General features: G+C 34.9%; 1 protein-coding gene across 5 annotated transcripts in view; it reads left to right on the forward strand.

Moving 5' to 3' along the window:
* Nucleotides 1-23,559, forward strand: part of LOC106092455 (stathmin) — a 426,400-nt gene that overhangs the window by 373,734 nt on the left and 29,107 nt on the right. The window contains exon 1 of one of the 5 annotated variants that reach the window (XM_013259358.2): nt 10,197-10,505. The exons of the other annotated variants lie outside the window; for them this stretch is intronic. Within the exon in view, the coding sequence (XP_013114812.1) occupies nt 10,487-10,505 (19 nt within the window). The 5' untranslated portion in view covers nt 10,197-10,486. Of the gene's footprint in view, nt 1-10,196; nt 10,506-23,559 lie in introns of those variants that run through there. 5 annotated transcript variants of the gene reach the window in all.

Consider the following 23,559-nt stretch of genomic DNA (forward strand, 5'->3'; position numbering starts at 1 on the left):
CCTTTGGGGAAGGGTAATTTTAGTACCCTTTCCTTTTGAGAAGGGTAGTTTTGGTGCCCTTTCCCTTGGGGAATGGTAATTTTGGTACCCATTTGTTTTGTTTTGGTACCCTTTCCTTTAAGGAAGGGTAGTTTAAGTACCCTTTCCTTTGGGGAAGGGTAGTTTTAGTACCATTTCCCTTGACGAAGGGTAGTTTTTTCACCTTTCCCTTGGGAAAAGGTAATTTTGGTACCCTTCCCTTGGGGTACCCTCTCCTTTGGATATGGTAGCTTTGGTAACCTTACCCTTGGGGAAGCCTAGTTTTAGCATCCTTTCCTTTGGGGAAGGGAAGTTTAAGTATTCCTTCCCGGGGAGAAGGGAATTTTTTATTACCCTATCCCTTGGGGAAGGGAAGCTTTAGTACCCTATCCCTTGGGGAAAGGTAGTTTAAGTACCCTTTCTTGTGGGGAAGAGTAGTTTTAGTACCCTTTCCCTTGAGGAAGAGTACTTTTGGTAACCTTTCCCATGGGGAAGGATAGTTTTAGTAACCTTTCTCTTGGGGCACGGTATTTTTGGTACCCTTTCTCTTGGGGAACGGAAGCTTTGGTACGCTCTCCCTTGGGGAACGGAAGCGTTGGTACACCTTTCCTTGGGGAGCCTTTCCCTTTGGGAAGGGTAATTTTAGTACTCTTTCCTTTAAGGAAGGGTAGTTTTCTAGATACGAATTTCTCTAGATACGGATGTCAGATCGATCTATTCCTCGGGATAGCACAATCTCCACTACCTTAGTTATATTTTGTCAAAATTTTATTTCTATAGAAAATTTTTCAAAATTTTATTTCTATAGAAAATTTTGTCAAAATTTTATTTCTATAGAAAATTTTGTCAAAATTTTATTTCTATAGAAAATTTTGTCAAAATTTTATTTCTATAGAAAATTTTGTCAACATTTTATTTCTATAGAAAATTTTGTCAAAATTTTATTTCTATAGAAAATTTTGTCAACATTTTATTTCTATAGAAAATTTTGTCAACATTTTTTTCTTCTATAGAAAATTTTGTCAAAATATTTCTTCTATAGAAAATTTTGTCAAAATTTTATTTCTATAGAAAATTTTGTCAAAATTTTATTTCTATAGAAAATTTTGTCAAAATTTTATTTCTATAGAAAATTTTGTCAAAATTTTATTCCTATAGAAAATTTTGTCAAAATTTTATTCCTATAGAAAATTTTGTCAAAATTTTATTCCTATAGAAAATTTTGTCAAAATTTTATTTCTATAGAAAATTTTGTCAAAATTTTATTTCTATAGAAAATTTTGTCAAAATTTTATTTCTATAGAAAATTTTGTCAAAATTTTATTTCTATAGAAAATTTTGTCAAAATTTTATTTCTATAGAAAATTTTGTCAACATTTTATTTCTATAGAAAATTTTGTCAACATTTTATTTCTATAGAAAATTTTGTCAACATTTTATTTCTATAGAAAATTTTGTCAAAATTTAATTTCTATAGAAAATTTTGTCAAAATTTTTTTTCTATAGAAAATTTTGTCAAAATTTTATTTCTATAGAAAATTTTGTCAAAATTTCATTTCTATAGAAAATTTTGTCAAAATTTTATTTCTATAGAAAATTTTGTCAAAATTTTATTTCTATAGAAAATTTTGTCAAAATTTTATTTCTATAGAAAATTTTGTCAAAATTTTATTTCTATAGAAAATTTTGTCAAAATTTTATTTCTATAGAAAATTTTGTCAAAATTTTATTTCTATAGAAAATTTTGTCAAAATTTTATTTCTATAGAAAATTTTGTCAAAATTTTATTTCTATAGAAATTTTTGTCAAAATTTTATTTCTATAGAAAATTTTGTCAAAATTTTATTTCTATAGAAAATTTTGTCAAAATTTTATTTCTATAGAAAATTTTGTCAAAATTTTATTTCTATAGAAAATTTTTTTTTTATTTCTATAGAAAATGTTGTAAAAATTTTATTTCTATAGAAAATTTTGTCAAAATTTTATTTCTATAGAAAATTTTGTCAAAATTTTATTTCTATAGAAAATTTTGTCAAAATTTTATTTCTATAGAAAATTTTGTCAAAATTTTATTTCTATAGAAAATTTTGTCAAAATTTTATTTCTATAGAAAATTTTGTCAAAATTTTATTTCTATAGAAAATTTTGTCAAAATTTTATTTCTATAGAAAATTTTGTCAAAATTTTATTTCTATAGAAAATTTTGTCAAAATTTTATTTCTATAGAAAATTTTGTCAAAATTTTATTTCTATAGAAAATTTTGTCAAAATTTTATTTCTATAGAAAATTTTGTCAAAATTTTATTTCTATAGAAAATTTTGTCAAAATTTTATTTCTATAGAAAATTTTGTCAAAATTTTATTTCTATAGAAAATTTTGTCAAAATTTTATTTCTATAGAAAATTTTGTCAAAATTTTATTTCTATAGAAAATTTTGTCAAAATTTTATTTCTATAGAAAATTTTGTCAAAATTTTATTTCTATAGAAAATTTTGTCAAAATTTTTTTTCTATAGAAAATTTTGTCAAAATTTTATTTCTATAGAAAATTTTGTCAAAATTTTATTTCTATAGAAAATTTTGTCAAAATTTTATTTCTATAGAAAATTTTGTCAAAATTTTATTTCTATAGAAAATTTTGTCAAAATTTTATTTCTATAGAAAATTTTGTCAAAATTTTATTTCTATAGAAAATTTTGTCAAAATTTTATTTCTATAGAAAATTTTGTCAAAATTTTATTTCTATAGAAAATTTTGTCAAAATTTTATTTCTATAGAAAATTTTGTCAAAATTTTATTTCTATAGAAAATTTTGTCAAAATTTTATTTCTATAGAAAATTTTGTCAAAATTTTATTTCTATAGAAAATTTTGTCAAAATTTTATTTCTATAGAAAATTTTGTCAAAATTTTATTTCTATAGAAAATTTTGTCAAAATTTTATTTCTATAGAAAATTTTGTCAAAATTTTATTTCAATAGAAAATTTTGTCAACATTTTATTTCAATAGAAAATTTTGTCAACATTTTATTTCAATAGAAAATTTTGTCAAAATTTTATTTCAATAGAAAATTTTGTCAAAATTTTATTTCTATAGAAAATTTTGTCAAAATTTTATTTCTATAGAAAATTTTGTCAAAATTTTATTTCTATAGAAAATTTTGTCAAAATTTTATTTCTATAGAAAATTTTGTCAAAATTTTATTTCTATAGAAAATTTTGTCAAAATTTTATTTCTATAGAAAACTTTGTATATAAACTACATTCTTCTCTTATTCTCTTGTAATCACATTGGACTATATTGTCTGGTGCGTCTGATTGCAGACTTCCTCTATAACCTAACGCAACCTTACCTTGTTCTGCCTTTTATTTATTTTTTCCCTTGAAACTGTCTCCGTTTTATAATTTACAGAAAAAATAATTTTTAATACTTCTTTTTCATAATTTTTCCAGTAAATTTATTTTGTCCCTCAACTAAAATTATAATTTCCGCTGTCAAGCAATTTCCGTATATCCGTTAGATAATGAAACCAATGCCAATGCATGTCGGCATACACACATATGTGTGTATGAGTGTCCTGTGACACTCATTCACTCTTGCTATAGTATTTAATATAGCTCTTTATTTAAGCAATTTCCTTTTTGCCATCGAACAGCCTTTCGTGTACATGCAACATCATGTGGCAAAAGCAAGAACTGCAGGGTTGTATGCCAAATAAGTTTTCAACAGAAGCAAACATATTTGCCCTACCATACAGGCAATGCTATGAAGTTGAAATATTTTGTTTTTGTAACCTTCATATGTTGCTTAAAGGGGGATTTACATGCATTAAATCAATGATAATCAATTGAAACGACAGCTTATGGAAGAACACAATTTAAAATGAAATTGCATTTTCATTAGTTGGTTATCTTAATAGAATTTTTCTCTTAAACACTTCAAGTACTACCTTGTAGGCTTTCTGAAGTGCCCATATTTCTTGTATGGTATATTCTTTCATATTTCCATTACTTTTCCAGATATAAATTTATTTTCATGCCGCAATATGTCTCCGGTGTATTTATTGTCCTAACATGTAAAGCCCCTCTTATTTGGGCTTATTTTAGCAAAAGGGTGAGGCCAATAGCCGGCCATTACTTTGTGTATAATTGCAATTTCCTCTCTTTCGAAAGCACCCTTCCATGGATATATGGTTTTGAAATTCTTTTAGTATTTTCGCTCTCCCTCCCACTCTCCACTCGTTCATGGCACTCACAATTATTTCTAATTGTACCGGTAACCAACAACAACAGCAACAAAGTGGCTCAAGAATAAACCGTTAGCGGCTATGACCGACATCAACAACTGCCAATGCTACCAAAGTTACCATCCTTGGTGTGTGTATTTAGTTTATGCATGGTCAACCATGCTTAGCCGCATAGCTGAAAGGGTTCGCAACCAATAAGGGACTGATTACTTTTTTTTGGTTGTTCGATAAAACAATCAACAACCACCAAGAACAACAAAAAGTTTATTATTTTGCCATACAAAATGGTAATTTTATACCTTTTCGACCTCTCTCAGCTGTGCTTAACTTTTTTTTATTGACAGTGTCACTCGTGGTGCTATGCTGCTCCCCTAAATGACTCTTCGCAACCGGATTTGTTTGTTTTTGTAGAGAAGAGGAATTTTTAATTCATGTTGAAATATGTAGCCGAGCAGACCATATGTTTTTCCAAGTTAGCTTGTGTCAAATAAACAGGGTTGCCATGTTAGACTTTTAGATGTCGAAAGATAAAAAAGAAAAAAATAATTGGAAATAAAACGTCCAAATGGTGTGGTGGGTGCCTAGATTGGATCAATGTGGAGAAAAAGGGGGTAGGGACCAAAAGCTGCTTAAAATTAAATTTTTATGTAATTTTTCACAAAATGTAATTTTTGTTTTATACCAATTATTTTTTTTTTCAAAATGTTTTTTTAGAGAAAATTTGTGAAAAAGTTTCACAAAATTGCTTAGACCTCGATTTCAAATTAATTTTTGTCAAAAACCCGTAAAATCCTTTCTACTACTGCAGTAGGATGTTTGGCAGGAAGTGGGGAGTTAATGTATGCAACCGTCTTTAGGATATCGATCCTTGGTATGGTGGAAATCTGTGAATAGAATTCATTCAAAGAAGTACGATAAGGTATAATCACTAGTCTGCATCAGGGTGAGGGGATTCCTTGATCTACAGCTGTGGAAGATTTGGATGCAATGCTGAATATGCAGTCTATTGCGGGCCTATGTTCCTCACTATGCCATCGAGGATAAGTAGTTCCATTATATCTTGGAGGCCACCGTTGCGCAGAGGTTAGCATATCCGCCTATGACGCTGAACGCCCGGGTTCGAATCCTGGTGAGACCATCAAAAAATTTTTCAGCGGTGATTTTCCCCTCCTAATGTTGCCAACATTTGTGAGATACTATACCATGTAAAACTTCTCTCCCAAGAGGTGTCGCACTGTTGTATGCCGTTCGGACTCGGCTATAAAAAGGAGGCCCCTGTTCCTTAGTGGGATGTTCATGGGAAAATTTTGCAATATCTTGGGAATCTTGAGGATTCGCTTTCTTAAGAGGGAATATTGTAGAAAAATACTGTATTCAAGAAGGATGAGGCCTCGATCTTCACAAAATGCTTCAAAATATGGACGTGAACGGTTTTGGCAACATTTTGTATGCGCCTAGTATCGGTTTGACATTAAGACTACCGCTACCAAAACCGAAATCTACGACCAAGATAGGAAAATCAAAATCTAGTTTCCGGTGTTTAATAACAACAAGTAAATGCGAGCTAAGTTCAAATTCTTTCAATCACTTTTTCAATATATATATGAGCTACATCAAGTTATTGACCGATATGGACCGTACTTGTCATGGCTGTCAAAAGACATATCACATAGAAGAAGACATATCACCCCCAAAATTTCAGGCAAATCGAATAAAAATTGCGTCCTCCAGTGGTTTGGAGTGTCAACTTGGAAATCGATTTATATGGCAGCAATATCAGGTTGTCAACCGATTCAGACAATACTTGGCACAGTTGTTGATTGTCTCACCAAAACGAAATATCAATATATAAGAATTGCGCCCTCCAGAAGCTCAAGAAGTCTAATCGGAAGAAGATCGGTTTATATGGCAGCCATATCAGGTTATGGATTGATTTAGACCATATATAGCACAAAATTTCAGCCTAATCGGATAAGAATTGCGCCCTCTAGAGGCTCAAGAAGTCAAGACCCAAGATCGGATTCTATCAAAATATGGACCGATTTTGCCTATTTACAATCTAGCTTTATTGCTTCGAAAGTCAGCGTGCTTTCGACAGACAGACATGGCTAGTTCTACTTGCAATGTCATGACGATCAAGAGTATATATATGAGGTCTTAGACGCATATTTCGAGGTGATACAAACGGAATGACGAAATTAGTATACCTCCCTTCCTATGGTGGAGGGTATAAAAATCTTTTCCTTAGGCCCAATATAATTCGAACAGCCATTGAGTTTTAGACCCATCATTTCTTAACAAAATTCCTGAAAATTATCGATACGATTAAACACACCTCTTTTTGACCACTGTGATACCAAAGGTACAAGAGAAGGAAGATACCTTGTAGTTCCTACCATAGAAACCCCAAAAACTTGCGAACTTTCACATACTCAAAATCAGACAAATTCTCAAAACTAATAAGAACCTAAAGTGGAACTCCTTTTGACTATCAGTGCGGGACACACAGCAGATGTTTTATAGTCTCCTCCTCCTTCCTCGACGTCCTCACAGCTTCGGCAAAAGTCGTTACTGGCAAACTTCTGTCTGTCAGCATGTTTTCCGATCGGCCGGTGAACCGTCATGACGGACACAATGACTGAGACGTCTGTTTTAGCAAAGTGGTAGACCTCTTCAAGTCTAGCTTAGGAAACATAATTTTGCAGACAATTTTGGCAACCCTGCAGCCTAAAAAACTGAAGAGAGCTCAGTGAAGAGAGGAGGTGATCAACCATAATCCTACGCCTTCTCCCCGTCATCGTGATGCACTGGCGCAACAGATGCTCAACCGTCTCCAACTCCTTCTCATCCTCACAGAACCTGCAGAAATCCTCTTCTTCCCGAGCCCTTTGTCATGTCAGCGACCTGACATTGCAGTGGCCGGTCAGAACTCCCACCAGCAATCCAAGATTACGCCTCCCAAGCCCGAGAACAATCGACGTCCTTGGCCAACTGGCCAACTTGGGCCTTGGAAACCATGCAGCCTACAACCCCAGCCCACGACGAGTCAGCACATTCGTCATTGTAGGAATCCACCATCCGAAACATTCACCACAAAGGAATGTTAACCGTCGGTGTCGCACTCCTATAGTCCATCCGCGACCCAAATCTTCCCAGCTCTTCAGCCGATTCATTAACCGCCACCCCTTTATGTCCCGAAACCTTCCCGAGAGAGCGGCAGCTCCACTCCATGAAGGACTTATTCCCTAAACTCGCCATATTTCCTCCTTATTGTGAAGAATACCAGCTCTGTTTTCCTGGGGTTTATGGAAGCCCATTGGCTCTTGCCCATCTCGAGGGCATGGCACAGAAGGCAAATTTCTTACATATCAATGAGTGCTGTCCGATTCAAGTTTTTAGCTCAACGACGTGCCGTAATGCAACACCTTTTTGGATGACGTTTTTACACGACATAGTACCTCACAAATGTTGTCTGCATTGGTAGGGAATAAACACTGCTGAAAATATTTTTTGATTTTCTCGCCAGTATTCGAAACTAGGCGTTTAGAGTCGTAGGCGGGCATGCTAACCTCTGAGCTACGGTGGCCTCCGGCCATACGTTTTCGGCAAACATTTTTTTTAATTTTTCTAAAAAAATAATTTATCCAAAATATTGGCAGTTTTGGATTTTTCCTGATTTAAATAATTTCTAGCTATCGGCAACTCTACTTCTAAAGCTAATGCGATGGTGAGTTTCGACCAACTGTTCCAAGTACGGTTCAAATAGGCCCATTATCTGATATAGCTCCTATTAGAGGTGCGTACGTGAGTCGTGAGTAGTCGTTTTACGCGTGAGTCACGAGAATCGCGAGTGAGATCCAAATCTAATCACGTGATCGTGCTTGAACGTAAATCACATCTCACTTCGCTAATCACGGCTCACGAAAAAAATACGAATAACGAGATATCACTACTCATTAGAAAATTACGACTTAGGTTTGGTATTCTATTCTGCTTTCGCAAAAGTCTCTCTAATTTTTAACTGTTTCGCGAGCAAAATATATGATGAGCTCAAACAATAAATCCTAATAAACCTATTGCTAATATTGCATAAATTATTCCTAATGATCCAAAAGTTTCCTTTTTTCCTGACTCTCTCTTTTTTCCTTTTTTTGTCTCGTGAGCGTGAGCAAAAACTCACTCGCGTGCACATCTCTAGCTCCCATATAAACCGTTCTCCATATTTGACTTCTTCAGCCTTTACAAGCCGTAGCTTTTGTACGATTTGGCTGAAATTTTACACGTAATGTTCTTCCAACAAATGTGCCAAGTACGGTTCAAATCTGTCCATAGCCTTATATAGCTCCCATATAAACCGATCTCTCGATTTGACTTCTTGAGCATTTGCAAGCCTTAATTTTTGTGCGATTTAAATTTTGCTCTTCGCGTTCTGTTACGATTTCCAACAACTGTGTTAGGTATGGTTCAAATCGGTTCATAACGTGATATAACTCTCATATAATCCGATCTCCCGATTTGACTTCTTGAGCCCTTACAACCCGTAAGTTTTGTCCGATATGGCTGAAATTTTGCATGTAGTGTTCTATTACGAATTCTAATAACTGTGGAAATTACGGTTCAAATCGGTCCATACTCTAATATAGGTCTCATCTAAACCGATCTCCCGATTTGACATATTGAGCGCCTAGAAGCCGCAATTTGTGCCCGATTTGGCTAAAATTTGGCACATAGTGTTCTTTATAGACGACTTCACATATTTGTGCCAAGTACGGTCCAAGTCGGTCTTTAGCCTGCTATAGCTCCCATATAAACCAATCTCGCGATTGTCCTCGTTCGGCTCGTAGAAACTTTAATTTTTTCTTGGTTTGGCAGTAATTTGGTACATAGCGTAAAATTATGCTCTTCAACTGGTGGTAGGTTCCCAAGATTCGGCCCGGCCGAACTTAGCACGTCTTTATTTGTTATGGCGGGTACTATGTTCGTTTTTCCCAGTGGAAAACACATGTTTTTCACTATTACTTTTTAGAAACATTACAAAAATCTCAATGATAACATAATAGTTTTATTAAGTTTTTTACATAAGTTATGGGGGAATGTCCTACTGAATGAAATCAGCAAGTTTTTTGTTTCAAATTCCGTTATCTATAAAAAAGTTCTCACAAAAAAATTCCACATAAAACGAACATTGTACCAGCCTTTATATAATTTTTTTTTTTTGTTTTGGCAACCCTGCTCCCAACACTGACGTTATTCAGTGGTGAACTTCGTCCAAAAGCTATTGAATCAACGTATGACCATCGTTTTTGTATGCATCCATCCTTTAACAGCGCAGCCGGCTTTGCTGCTAGGGTGACTGTGGGAATGGCATTTGTTGTTTTTGTTGCCGTTATGTTTGGTTGGTGTGGTTCGAGTAATGGGGTGTGGAACTAAGCCAAAATATATGCAATAGTATTTGCAGTTTTTCGATTTTTGTTGCTGCCCAACCCGTTATCTGTACATTGTATGTATGAAACTGAAGCTATATGTGTGTGTGGGAATGCTTGGCAATGCTGCCAAAATAGTATGGTTATTATTGTATTTGTTGTTGTTTTAAGTGTGCCTTTTACGGTATATCCTTTCTCTGAGGTTTTTTTCGTAAAATTTTTCTGTTTTACTGTCTGTCTGCCAGACGTTAGGTCGTCGTAATCATCATAAGGTCCTTTTTGTTGCATTTGTTGTTTTTGGCTTTATTCACGTATACCCGTGTATAAAGCCACCTTGGTTGTTGTGTTTGTTGTCATTGTTGCTGTTAGTGTTACAATTTTGTTGTTTTTCTTTTTGTAGGTTTGAACACAGCATATCCCTTCGTTTCATGTTGAATATGCCGTTTTCATGCATTCAGTTCAATTGCAACAGTCGCGTGGCTACCGTTCAAGCTCTAAGGAATTTGTTATTTTTTTCCTCAAAAAACGAAAATCAATTGAATTTTTTTTTAACTGAAAAAAGTATATATAGAAAAGTTCCGGCCCATATTCTGTTTTAAAAATAACAAAACAACAAACCATAGGAATTTTTAGAACTTTTTTTTACTGCAAAATTTTACTACTCTACCTGAGAGATACTAAGGAAAGCAAGTGTTCTTCAACTGTTTTAAGAATTTATACCTAAAAATAGAGAATACTCCCAAAACCAGTGCCTTTTTTGTGTAACAAGAAAAAACAATAAAACAAGACTCCATACAATATGGTTGCCATTAATAATTGTAAGTTGAAAAAAAATTTCAAAACTAAGACTTAAAGTTCTTAAATAGGATTTTTAATAGGCTCTCAAATACAGTGTAAAAAACCATAGAGTGCCCTATTTTGAAAAGTTTTCAAAACTGTGTTTTATGGTTATGAGTTTGTTTCCAAGGGTGACTAATCTCCTCATTGTGAGCTACTTTCACACATGGTTACCCAAAATATTAGCACTAGCCAAAAATATATGTATTGATAAGATGTTTTTACTATTTTCGAGATCAAGAAATTCTTTAATTAAAAACTTTCTTTAAAATGGTTTTGAACCTGGGACCTTAACACAATGTATAAAAAATCAATTTGTGTTCGCGTACTTAAAAATTTTTAACTGGAAAATTAGGCAAACACACCCATCGATTAGGTTGCCAAATGTATCTTTGTCTTCCTCAAGCATAGAAATTATTCACTGCATCATTCAATCAATCATTCAACTGACAACTGTGCTGCTTACGACTCCTTTATCCTACACAAGATCCATGAAGTCTGATTATTTAAATTCCAATCACAGTCTAAATCTTCCGGCCGATAACACCGCCTCTGTCGTTTTTAGCCTAGATACACAAGGCAAAAAATCATAAGGTTACTTTTACAAGATAGGTTTGACCGATTCTATCCAATGATTTTAAAGCTTACACTGACTGCTGGCATGGTTCGAACCATAAAATCCAAACCAGCCTTTCGCAGGTCATCACTTCGCAGAGTATACCATGTCCTCTCAGGACACTGAATCTTCGAATCATCCGCGATGGTTATCACCTCAGTAATTCTGGCGACAATAATGAGATCTACTTTCTACTAAATGCTGTTGCTGTGCGACACGCCCTTTGATTGTCCTGCCTAAAATTCGTCTGGTAGTGTATGGCTTGTAAAGAGTGATTTTCTAAGAGCTATAGAAAGTTTTTCAACAAAAAAAACATCGAAAATTCAGAAAATGCATGAAATCTTTATTTGAATCGAACGTACTGAGAAGGCTCACAGATGTTGGGCACTATGTAGACGGGCCGTGGGCTCGATATGGGGCCTGAATCCGGGGATAGTCCACTGGCTCTTTAGAGCGTGATTAAACCAATACTTACTTACACCTCATTGGTTTGGTGGACTGCTATGGAGAAAAGGTGCAACATAAGGACTACACAACATGTTCAGAAAACATGTTGTTTCGGCATAGGCGGAGCGTTGAGGACCACGCCCACTGGGGCACTGGAGACTATTCTAGATATCCGACCCATTGACAGACAGATTATGCGTGAGGCAGCCACTGCAGCTATGAGACTTAAGGCGATGGTGGAATGGATTTAGGATTGGAGCAGCTCATACCATCGCGGTATAATCGAGGCGACAATAGGGAACCTGGATGGAAAAGAAGAGGTTGCCGATCGGATCGTTTCCCGAAGAGAACAACACCCACCAGTGCAGTCGTAATCCTGTTGACATTTTCGTCAATGTCTTCTATGCTTGAACAATCTTAATTATCTTGCCCAATTCGGAAGGCTACTCTTCTGAGTAGTTTTGTCCAGTTGGTTTTCAACTTATTCCGGAAGCTTATCGGATTCGGTGCTGGCCGTGCTTTTCTAAACCTAATGTAGCAATGGTCAGAGAAAAAATGTGTTCCAATGGAGACCCTCCAATCCTGAACCTCATAGTTTAGATTTTCCGAATATATCGTCACATCTTATACCTCCTCCCTAATCCTATTGACAAAGGTAGCGGTGTTACCAATATTAATTGTTATTAGGTCGTTAGTATTCAAGAACTCTTCCAGGGCTTGGCTCCGCTTATTAGTGTTGGTACTGCCCCACGAAATGTGGTGAGAGTTCGCATCGCACCCTATTAGTACCTCGTTTCCTGACTGTTTTGCTTTCCTCACCAGCTGTTGCAGCTCCGACGTGGGTGGCGGTGTCGGAGAGTCGAAAGGCAGATAAAGTGAGCATACCTGGGTATGCTCCACCATCTCCCTGTCTCACCACTGTCGCATCCTACGTTGGCAACTCTGGGGAAAATATATAATTAACATTTTTTTGACAAAAAACTCAGGTCTTCGGCCGAGTACCAGTCTTAGTATTGAATACTTGGTAGTTGATTTGGTTCAGTCCAGAAAATTTGTTCCGGGTCGTCCATGGCTCCTGATTTGAGGCAGTACGAATCTTGCCCTTGCTGATTTTCTCCATCAGACTTAAGGCGATGGGAGCAACTCATATCATCGCGGTATAATCGAGGCGACGATAGGGAACCTGGAAGGAAGGGAAGAGGTTTCCTATCGGATACCTGAGTTGAAATCAATCAAGGATTTCGTAAGTAGCACGGAGTTCCTAACATAGACTTTCTTCTTCGAGGTTGTTTTTAAGTATTTAAAGCGCACAACAAGCCGATTACTGGTTTAGGTGTATGTACATAGTGACATGAGGCGGATTAATATCTTCACAATGAAGTGCGGATATTTGGAACACAAAGAATTAAACACAAAACCGATGGCTTTGATGCAGGCACATTCTCCTGCAGAGACAAAAAAAAAAGGAGAGAGGAGAAACATCTTTTCCTCAGAAAGAGAAAGGAAATGGAAAGACGTGAGAGTGAGCAAATTGAGATATACAAGAGTCGGAATGTAGTCCGGAAATTCTACCAAAGATTTAAGCATCAAACCAATGGCTTTGGTGCAGGCACATCCTCTTGCGGAGACAAAGAAGGAAATCTGGTAAATGACACAGATAGCGTGCTGAGGACATGGAAAGAACAATTTACCCAACTGCTGGTGTCCGACGATGGCGGCAAAGATGATATCGCAGAATCAATCCCTGATGATGGTGTAGAACGTTTACCTCCTATTCAAAATGAGGTCCAAGTAGCTGTGACCCGACTGAAGAACAACGAGGCAGCAGATGCCGACGGGTTACCCGCTAAACTATTTAAGATCGGAGGCGACACACTGATAAGGCGTATGCATAAACTAGTCCGCGCAATCGAACTAGAAGAACGCATGCCCGATGATTTTAACTTCAGCATACTATGCCCCGTACACTGGAAAGGCGTCAAGACGCAACGTGCTAACAACAGATGAATAAGTTTCCTCCCCATCCCACACAAGATACTCTCGAGCGTACTGTATGAAAGATTAAAACCTAAAGTCAATGAGATAATTGGGTCCAATCCCTGATGATGGTATAGAATGTTTATATCCTAGTCAGAATAATATCCAAGTAGTAGTGACCCGACAGTAGAACAACAAGGCAGCAGGAGGCGACGGGTTACCCGCATAAGCTTGTCTGCGCAATCTGGCTAGAAGAACGCATACCAGATGTTTGGAACCTCAGCATACCATGCCCCGTACACAAGCAAGGAGACAAGACGAAATGTGCCAACTGCAGATGAGTTAGTTTCCTCCCCATCGCATACAAAATACTCTCGAGCTTTCTGTGTGAAAGATGAGAGGTATTTCAAGTCATGTCTGATTTGCCAAATTGGTACGACTCTGCAGGATGACACTTGCTAATACACGTTCCTCACTAAGAATAGGAATGAATCACCATTCAATAGCAAACGATGTTTCGGACAAGGAGATATCCTATCGTAAGATCTCATTAATATCCTGCTGGAGAAGTTTGTACGAGATGAAGATGTGAATAGATATGGCACTCTAATCACAAGAGAACAAATGCAACTCGCCTATGCCGACGATGTCGACATCATTGGTCAGTCACCGGAAGTAGTAGCCGCATTTATTGCTTGATTTCGCTAAAATTTTAAAGAATGAGTTCCATAGTAGTTCACTCGCTATCAGAACGAATATGGTCCATATCGAACAATATTTCGATATTTCAGGACCTTGAGCTCATAGAAGGTGCATATTTTCCGATTTCGCTGAAGCTTGGAACAGTGAGTTGTATTAGTCCTCTCAACACTCAGTGTTCCAAATTTCACACAAATCGAGTAATAAATATGCCTTTTATGGACCAAAAACTTTAAATCGGGAGATCGGTCTATGTAACAGCTATATCCAAACATGATCCAACCTAGACTAAATTGGGGAAAAATCGAGAGATCAATATAACTCTCTGGGGTGGGTTAAAACCACTTACCATATACTCTGGTGGACGGTGCTTCAAAATTCCACCTACTGTTCAATAAACGTGGCTAGTCAAGCACACATCTTCTTGATAAAATCAAGAGACAATGCGTTTGTATATCAAGCTGATTAGAAATCGTAGTGGGTTTGAGTTTCTCTATTTGCAAGAAATATTTTTCCTTTTTACCGTGGGACAGTCTAATGACTTTACAATTTATTCTTCTTCTTCTCCCCTAAAAGACCCACGAAGTCTCTATATGCTCTGAAATTACCCATCCCTACTTTGAAATACCTACATATGCACTAAATGACTTAATTTTCCATTAACTTTACCTAGTATACTTTTAGGCTTGACAACTTGTAAGTGACATGGGGCCATAGTTTAAAACACTTGACTTTACCTTTCTCCCAGACTGGTATTTTGTACCAACATAATGCCATTAGATAATAAGTTTAACGAAAACTTTTCAAAAAAGTCCTATCTTGCTCTCATACTAAATAATATTTATAACACCCAGACACTCGTTTGCCTTCAAATTTAGCTGCAAAATGTAATTATTCATTGCATGCCATTAGGAGCTGACAAAGTTTTTAAGGGGAAAAGATTTTGTTGGCTGGCTCTTTCTCTCACACAACACACTACCGTTATTTCATTTCATTGCTCTTCTTTTACGTCATCTCTGTAGAATTAACCTGATGGCATGTTGTAAATAAATGCTATAAACTTAACAAAAATTTTACTAGTCCTTATGGTGCAACTAAAAGCAACCAATGTAAATGCCTGCATATTCTGTTGGACTACAGTCTAACGTCTAGTCAGTGTGGTCGGGTCGGATCTCTCCTTAGTCTATGCAGTAAAATAACACCCCTGAGCGTATGCCACCAAAAAAAAATATTTGTATGTAGACTATGTCTTGGCTTAGACAACATGTATGGTGTAGGAGATGATGGTGTTTCTTTTAAGAGTCTTGTTCAAAGATTTATGCATGTTTTGAAATATTCCATAAAGTTGCCTAATCTTCAAAAATATTTTGTAGTAAAAACAGCAAAATTGTATGTCTGCCTGCTTACAAACTTCCTTAACTATCATCGTTTTATAGCTTCGAATTATTTTTGTAGCATATGCTCAGGGGTGTAATTTGTATGGCCATCTTTGCGGACTAGATGTTGAAGAAATGTGATGTGGAACACATTATTCATTTGTTTTGTACTCAGTGTAGTTATGAGCACTTTCTGTAATAACAAGAAATCAAATTTTCATGGACATAGTTTTTCTATTCATTTTTTTTAATTTAATTTTGTAGAATTTTGAAATTTCTTAAATTTTTTGAATTTTTTTATTTATTTTTTAATTTTTTTTATATGTTTTCTATTTTATTTTTTTTATATATTTTATTTTAACTGTTGTTTTAAACTTATAAAACATTATAATGTTTTATAAGTATATACTTGCAATCTACTCCCAAATATGCCCATTTAGGGGTATTTGGGATGACCTCCCGTTACTTGGACCTAATATTTTATGCCATATTTGAAATCTACTACATATTGATAGGAACGTCGAATATATTTGTTTAGAAGAGTTTCGGGGTTGAGGCAACCCGCTGAGTACTTGTACCCAGAATTTAATACGGTATACGTTTTCTAGCGTCTAATTCCTTTCATTTGATACCAATATTGAGCCTATCAGTCCACTATTGGTTTTGGGTGACATTTTTGGGGTAAGAGGGAGGGTCCGCCACCATACGATACCTAAAAATGATTTTACCTGTTTCCTTCCACTAAAATAATCTATGAAAATTTTAAGGAAATCGATTCAGCCGTTTTTGATTCTACAGAACAAACAAACAAACCGAGTCTCATATAGTCATGATGGATCATATGCCCATTTGGGGCGTTTTTGGGCGATGGGTGAACCTTAACACTTCGATCTGAGTTTGTATGCCAGATTCGTAATCTACTCCCTTTCATTTGAGCCCCATATTGATATGGACGTTCAATTTATCTGCTTTTACAAGTTTTGGGGTTAGGGCGTATATTCATATTCGTATTCTACTCTTCAATACCTTTCATTTGATATCCACGTTGTCCTTATCGGTCCACTTTTGATTTTCGATGGTGTCTCTGGGGTTAACGGAGGAGAATCCGCCCCCCTCCGATATCAACAATTTATAAAGTCTATTCCTCCTTCCTGACTATATTCGTAATCTACTCCCGAATACCTTTCGTTTGAGTCCCATACTGTCATGCTCGTCCAATAATCTTATTTAAGGGTATTTTAGGGTTGGGGCGGCTCTCCAGTTACTTAGACCCAATTTTTAATATGAAATTCGTGTTCTACTCCTGAATACCTTTCATTTGAGTCTCATATTGTCCTGATCGGTACACTTTTATTTTTGGGTAGTACTTTTGGGCTAAGGGGGAAAGTCCGCCCCCTTTCCGATATCAAAAAATTATATAGCCTATGTTTCCTTCCAGACTATTCTACATAATCTGTGAAAATTTCAAGGTAATCGGTTCATACATTTTTATATATAAGAGATTAGTACGTTGACATAAAATTCGCTTGCACTTATTTTTAACTGAAAACTTATTTCACTTATCCGACCAACGCTTAACCGAAAATTACGGATAAGTGAAACCAAATTGATGTATTTTTAAGATTTCACTTATCCTGGTTGGACTGTATTTTTTATTTATTATTTTTATTTATTTATTTTTTATTTTTATTTATTTATTTTTTATTTTTATTTATTTATTTTTATTTATTTATTTTTATTTATTTATTTTTATTTATTTATTTTTATTTATTTATTTTTATTTATTTATTTTTATTTATTTATTTATTTTTATTTATTTTTATTTATTTTTTTATTTTAATTTTTTTAATTTTTTTTTTATTTTTATTTTTTTATTTTTTTTTATTTTTATTTTTTTTTTTTTATTTTTTTTTTATTTTTTTTATTATTTTTTTTTATTATTATTTTTTATTATTTTTTTTATGATTTTTTTTATCATTTTTTTTTATTTTTTTTATTTTGTTTTTATTTTTTATTTTATTTTTTATTTTATTTTACTTTTGTTTATGTTTTTTAATTGTATATTTTTAATTTTTATTTTTTAGTTTTTTGTTTATTTTTTTTTTAATTTTTTTTTGTATTTTGTTTGTTTTCCTAATTTTTTATTTGGTTCATTTGGATTATTTTTTTTATTAATGTATTTTTTATTTTCCTTTATATATATATATATATATATATATATATATATATATATATATATATATATATATATATATATATATATATATATATATATATATATATATATATATATATATATATATATATATATATTAGTTTTTTCTCTATTTATTTTTTCTTATTATTTATTTTTTTAATTTAGTTTACTTGCAAAAAAGCATAAAAATTTTAAATTTAAATTCGGTTTCCTAATTAAATCAAATTCAAAGAGAAGCTGATTTTCCTATCCACTACATGTTATACATAGTCATCAGCATATTCTCTATGCTGGGCATGTTACAAACATTGCCAAAAATATATACGATGTTTGGGTATAAGTAATTCTGTGAAGTAGACAGACAGTGACGCTCTTTTTCATACTATGGCGAAAAAGCTTCAAGGATGAGTGGAATATTTATAACCACATAACCAGAACGCCATTCTGCATTGCTCGCTACGTGCCTGCCTCACACATTCACCAGGGAGATTGCTAACATTTTTCTGAGTGTAAAACAAACATTTTCTGCTTTCTATGCTATAATTTAATTAAATGTTAATTAAAATGCTTTTATGAATATTAAAATACTTTTATTATCATTACAACTCCTTGAAATACAAGGACCTTTCGAAAACTTCGGCTTCAGTGTTAAAACTGCAATGACAACGCCTAGCAGCAAGGTCGTCATGTAAGGCATACTTTCAGGCAGAGCTTTATATTCTACTTCATTTGCTTTACTTCTTTTGCCTCTGTGTCATAATTATTCATTTCGTTTGCCAAATTGCTGCTGAATATGGCAGAGCGACCTCTTATACATATCCACTCGAATCATCTGCTTATTCGCTATTTTCCCCCCTTCTGTACATTTCTTTGGCTCGCTTATTAATTTTCGCTTTTGATAACCACTTAAACCATTAGGTTATTATTTTTTCTTCCCTATTTCATTTCATTTGTGACTCTTGAGCCATGATGAAGAGCAAAAAGCTGTAATGGATTGTTAAAGGAACGACTTGAATGACATAATATGCGAATTGGTTAAAGCAATGTTGCCTAGTAGCGTTTTAATTGTTTTTGAAATATAGTTGGTAAAATTGTGGTGTGGCATAGTGGTAGAGTAGTGTGAGTCTAAACTGAGCCCAGTTTGGCTCATTGTAGCATTAGGCAGGTAACCTAACGGGAAATTAAGTGTAGACTGTAATGTTCAGACTCAGAGGGCAAAATATTATACAAAAAGTTAAAAGTCACGACGATGTATATATGATAAATTCTAAGAATTTTTTCCCAAGCAACCCTCAGTCTAAAATCACAATCCGGGGTTAAGCGACGAATTCTTTTTTGGTTTAAATATTGTCAAACTTTCTATATTGTCGTTAAAATCCGTAAGCTCTTTTTATATCCTCCACCATAGGATGGGAGTATACTAATTTCGTCATTCTGTTTGTAACTCTCGAAATATTCGTCTAAGACCTCATAAAGTAAATTCTTGATCATCATGACATTTTAAGTCGATCTAGCCATTTTCGTTCTTCTGTCCGTCCGCCTGTCTGTCGAAAGCACGCTTACTTTCAAAGGAGTAAAACTAGCCGTTTGAACCTACACATCTTATTAGTGTAGGTCGGTTGGGATTGTAAATGGGTCATATCGGTCCATAACCTGATATAGCTGTTATATAAACCGATCTGGGGTCTTGACTTCTTGAGGCACTAGAGGGCGCAACTCCAATCCAATTTGGCTGAAATTCTGCACGATGTGTTTCGTAATGAGGGTGCAATTCCAATCCAATTTGGCTGAAATTCTGCAATGACTTCCAACAACTGTGCTAAGTATGATTCAAATCGGTCCATAACCTGATATAGCTGCCATATAAACCGTTCTTGAATCTTGTTTTCTTCCTCTAGAGGCCGCCATTCTTATCCGATTTGGCTAAAATTTAGCATGAGCTGTTTGTTATGGCTTTCAATCACTGCGCCAAATATGGTTAAAATCGCTCCATAACCTGATATACAATAGCTGCCATATAAACCGATCTTGAATCTTGGCTTCTTGAGCCTCTAGAGGTCGCAATTCGTATCCGATTTGGCTAAAATTTACCATAACGTGTTTTGTTATGACTTTCAACAACTGTACCAAATATGGTTCAAATCTCTCCATAAACTGATATAACTGCCATATAAACCGATCTGCAATTATTATCCAATTTAACTGAAATTTTGTACAACGGCTTCCCCCATAACCTTCAACATGCGTCAAATATGGTCTGAAGCGGTCTATAGCCTAATACAGCTCCCATATTAACCGATCTCCCTATTTTACTTCTTGGGCACCTTAAGAGCGCAATTCTTATTCGAATTGTCTGAAATTTTGCAACGACTTCTACTATGGTGTCCAACATTTAATTCAATTATGGTACGAATCGGACCATAACTTCATATAGCTTTAATAGTTAATTATGTGATTTTCGAACATTCTAAAGGAGGAATATTATAAAATGTTGTTACAAGTTATCACAAATGTTGGTTGCCGAGTTGGTAGCGTGCTTGGATTACCAGTGCAGGGGTCGTGTGTTCAATTCCCGCCAGAAGCCTTGGTCTGTCGCTACTGTGGTATCAAAATGGACTTCAAATTGTCTAAGTGAGTCTGTAAAGGACTGCCACCCTTACCTAACCTAACATATCACAAATGTAAAAAACGCCTAACTTCTCAAATCAATGGTGTTTCCAGTATTACGAAGTTTGAAAAGCTAAGGAATAGCAATTTCAAAGCCTCATAAAGTTTTTGGCTTTTTTGAACATCAATTTTGCGATTTTGAGCTTAAACAGCATTCAAACAAATTATTGGGCATTAAATGAAAGTTTCTAAAGGCTTTCCACTTTCTTAAATAAATCCAAAAAAAGTATCAAAAGTGAAAAATTTAGAAAATGTTGTCCAATTTATGATTCCTCTTCGAATTTGGTACGTCGGAATGCTTTAAAATTTTCGAAAAATGGTTTTTGTTTTTGCCTCTACCAACCAAATTTCAATGCAGTTGACATCACTGATAGCTTTCATTGTTTTGTTAATGGTTTTGCCATCAACCATTTTTTAAAACTTTTAAAATAGTTTTAAAAAATGTGGTTTATTTTATGATTCCTCTTCGAATTTGAGATGCGGAACTGCTTTTAAAATTTCGACATCTTTTTTTTTTTTTTTGCCTCTCCCAACCAAATTACGATGCAGTTGACATCACTGATGTCTTTCATTGCTATATAAATGGTTTTGTCATCATCATTCTTGTGGTTGTTGCTGTTATTGTGTTTCATTAACTGAATTTCAGATTTTTGAATTCTTCTTCATTTCTGTGTTCTCCTTCTCTCACTGTCTGTAAGGCAAGTACCGTACTTGAAAACAAGTGCCCTTTTTTGCATCAACAAGAGTATACTTGAGTCATGTAAAATTCGTTCGTTTTAATTACAATTTCCGCATGTTCATGTTCAGATTCATTCTAGAACCCACAACAACGCCACAAAGGATACGCAAAATGGATGAGTTCTTGAAGAGTCGTTTAAATTCAGGCAAAAGAAACTGTGATACAAAAATTTCAAAAATGCGTAACAAACGAATTCGCGGTTCGTTCTTTGGCTTATTTTTCAAACTAAAATTTTGCATTCATCAACAAAACGTCCATGAATTCGAATTTTACAGCATTTTGAGTTTCTGTGTTTGAGTGTGTGTGTTTTTCCTGCGTATCACATATGACAAATAAGCAAATTATAATTACGCTTCTAGTTCAGGTATTATGCTAATGACTGACATTTCATTTTTCGCATCGTTCGTTCATTCCCTACTTCTTTTCTCATGCCCATCCACTAAACTCGTGCTCAAAACTATTTGTCAACCTCCTTTACGCCACACATGCAAATGAGTAAGCACTCTGTTGTGGAGGTTTGCAAAATGAAAAAAAAAATCTTTAATTAGGATTTTTTCATATTTCATAAGTGGGCCATGCCGGGGACATCATTGGCCATGGGATGAAAGCCATTAGTTATTCTTTCGCCTAGACATGATTTAATAATGTGAAAGCAACCAAAAGTTGCAGGCATGCATTACACGTACGGCCACGTGTCAAAAAAAGGTTTAAATTACTGTCATGTTTGAAGATTTTTTGGTTCATAACTTTGCCTTACCACATGTGTTTTAATCAACTGTGGGCGAACATTCCATTTCAGCCAAATTGAATTGACATATGATTCTTTATTGAGAACAAAAGTTAATTGTTTGTTATTACATTTCACAATTGCGTTTCATAATTGGGTTCTGATACTGCAGTAGCTCACAAAAAACAATTATCAATATGTTAAATAACTGGGTGGCACATAATATTATAGGTATAAAGCAAGGGGCGTTCACACTTATAGAAAGATCGCTGGAAAAAGTCAAAATGGTGATAGCCCAAGCCAGGATTCACTGAATAAGGTTAAGCCAAGGGATCAGCCGATATACAGTTTTTTTTTAATTTTTGGCAGTACTTGGCATTGAGGATGTCAAATTTCCTGAAAGCGCCACTGTGGCACATAGTTCAACAAGTCGTCTAACATTGATGGTATGAATGCTTCGTCTCATTCATAACCCTACGGGAAATGGGACAGCTCCCAAACCTGTCATGGAATAGGTCCTCTGGTGATATAGACCGATCCCAGTTCCTGTCCCCTTGCATGGGAAAAAACCTATCACTTTTTCGCTCGAGGTGACGAATTGTCACCATTCTAACACCGTAGGATAGGACCTGGTACAGTTCGAAAAGGATGAGTATACTTTGCAAGTATTTTTAAGGGAGATAACTTTAGTTACTTACCTTCTTCGTTTATTTGTTTTAGCTACTAGAGCCGGTCATTTGAATAAATCCTTCCTTCTTACGTTAGTCGAGCTAAAATGACCACGAGAATGTGTGTTGGGAAGAAGAGATTGTTTTTTTTATGAAATGAAGAAAAGAAATTGCCAGCTATCAGCCAATCGGACATGGATATCACAACCATTGGCAGAAGCGTTTCTGCGCTGGTGACCCTCATCAGTGCCTAATATAATATTAGTCCGCTTGACAGGCCCACAGTTTCATGGCATGTTAGTTGTCCTATTTAAGCTTAGATTTTAGCATTAATGGTTATATGAAATCTACGCACACGGACATGTTTACCACCAATCACATGTGAGTCAGTTTTCTGAGCAACATCTTCTCAAACAATTCCAAATCTCATCTTCACACTGACCTTATGCAGGCTGGCACATTCTCTTATTGTCTTTAACGTCATCGTGACTAGCATCGCCAGCCAATGACAACAATAATGCACCCACCACAAATTGTGGGGGCTTTTTTGTCTTTGAAATGAGCTTTTCGTTTCTATATTTAGAAACAACAACCACTGAAAGCTGTTTTATTTTCGAAGTACTACCCCGTGCCCTGGGAGTTTATTATCTGCGTTTATTTGTTTTGGCTACTAGAGCCGGTCATTTGAATAAATCCTTTCTTGCATTTGTCGAGCTTAAATGACCACGAGAATGTGTGTCAGGAAGAATAGAATGTTTTTTTATGAATTGAAGAAAATAAATTGCCAGCTATCGGACAATCGGGCATAGATATCACAACCATTGGCAGACGTGTTTCTGGGCCGGCGACCCTCATCAGTGCCTAGTGTATCATATCCGTTCTGGGCAGTATCAGCGTCTTGTATAGGGTAATCTTCGTCTGC

Source organism: Stomoxys calcitrans, chromosome 3 (genome assembly GCF_963082655.1).
Source record: "Stomoxys calcitrans chromosome 3, idStoCalc2.1, whole genome shotgun sequence".
In the NCBI taxonomy this organism is placed as follows: Eukaryota; Metazoa; Arthropoda; class Insecta; order Diptera; family Muscidae; genus Stomoxys; species Stomoxys calcitrans.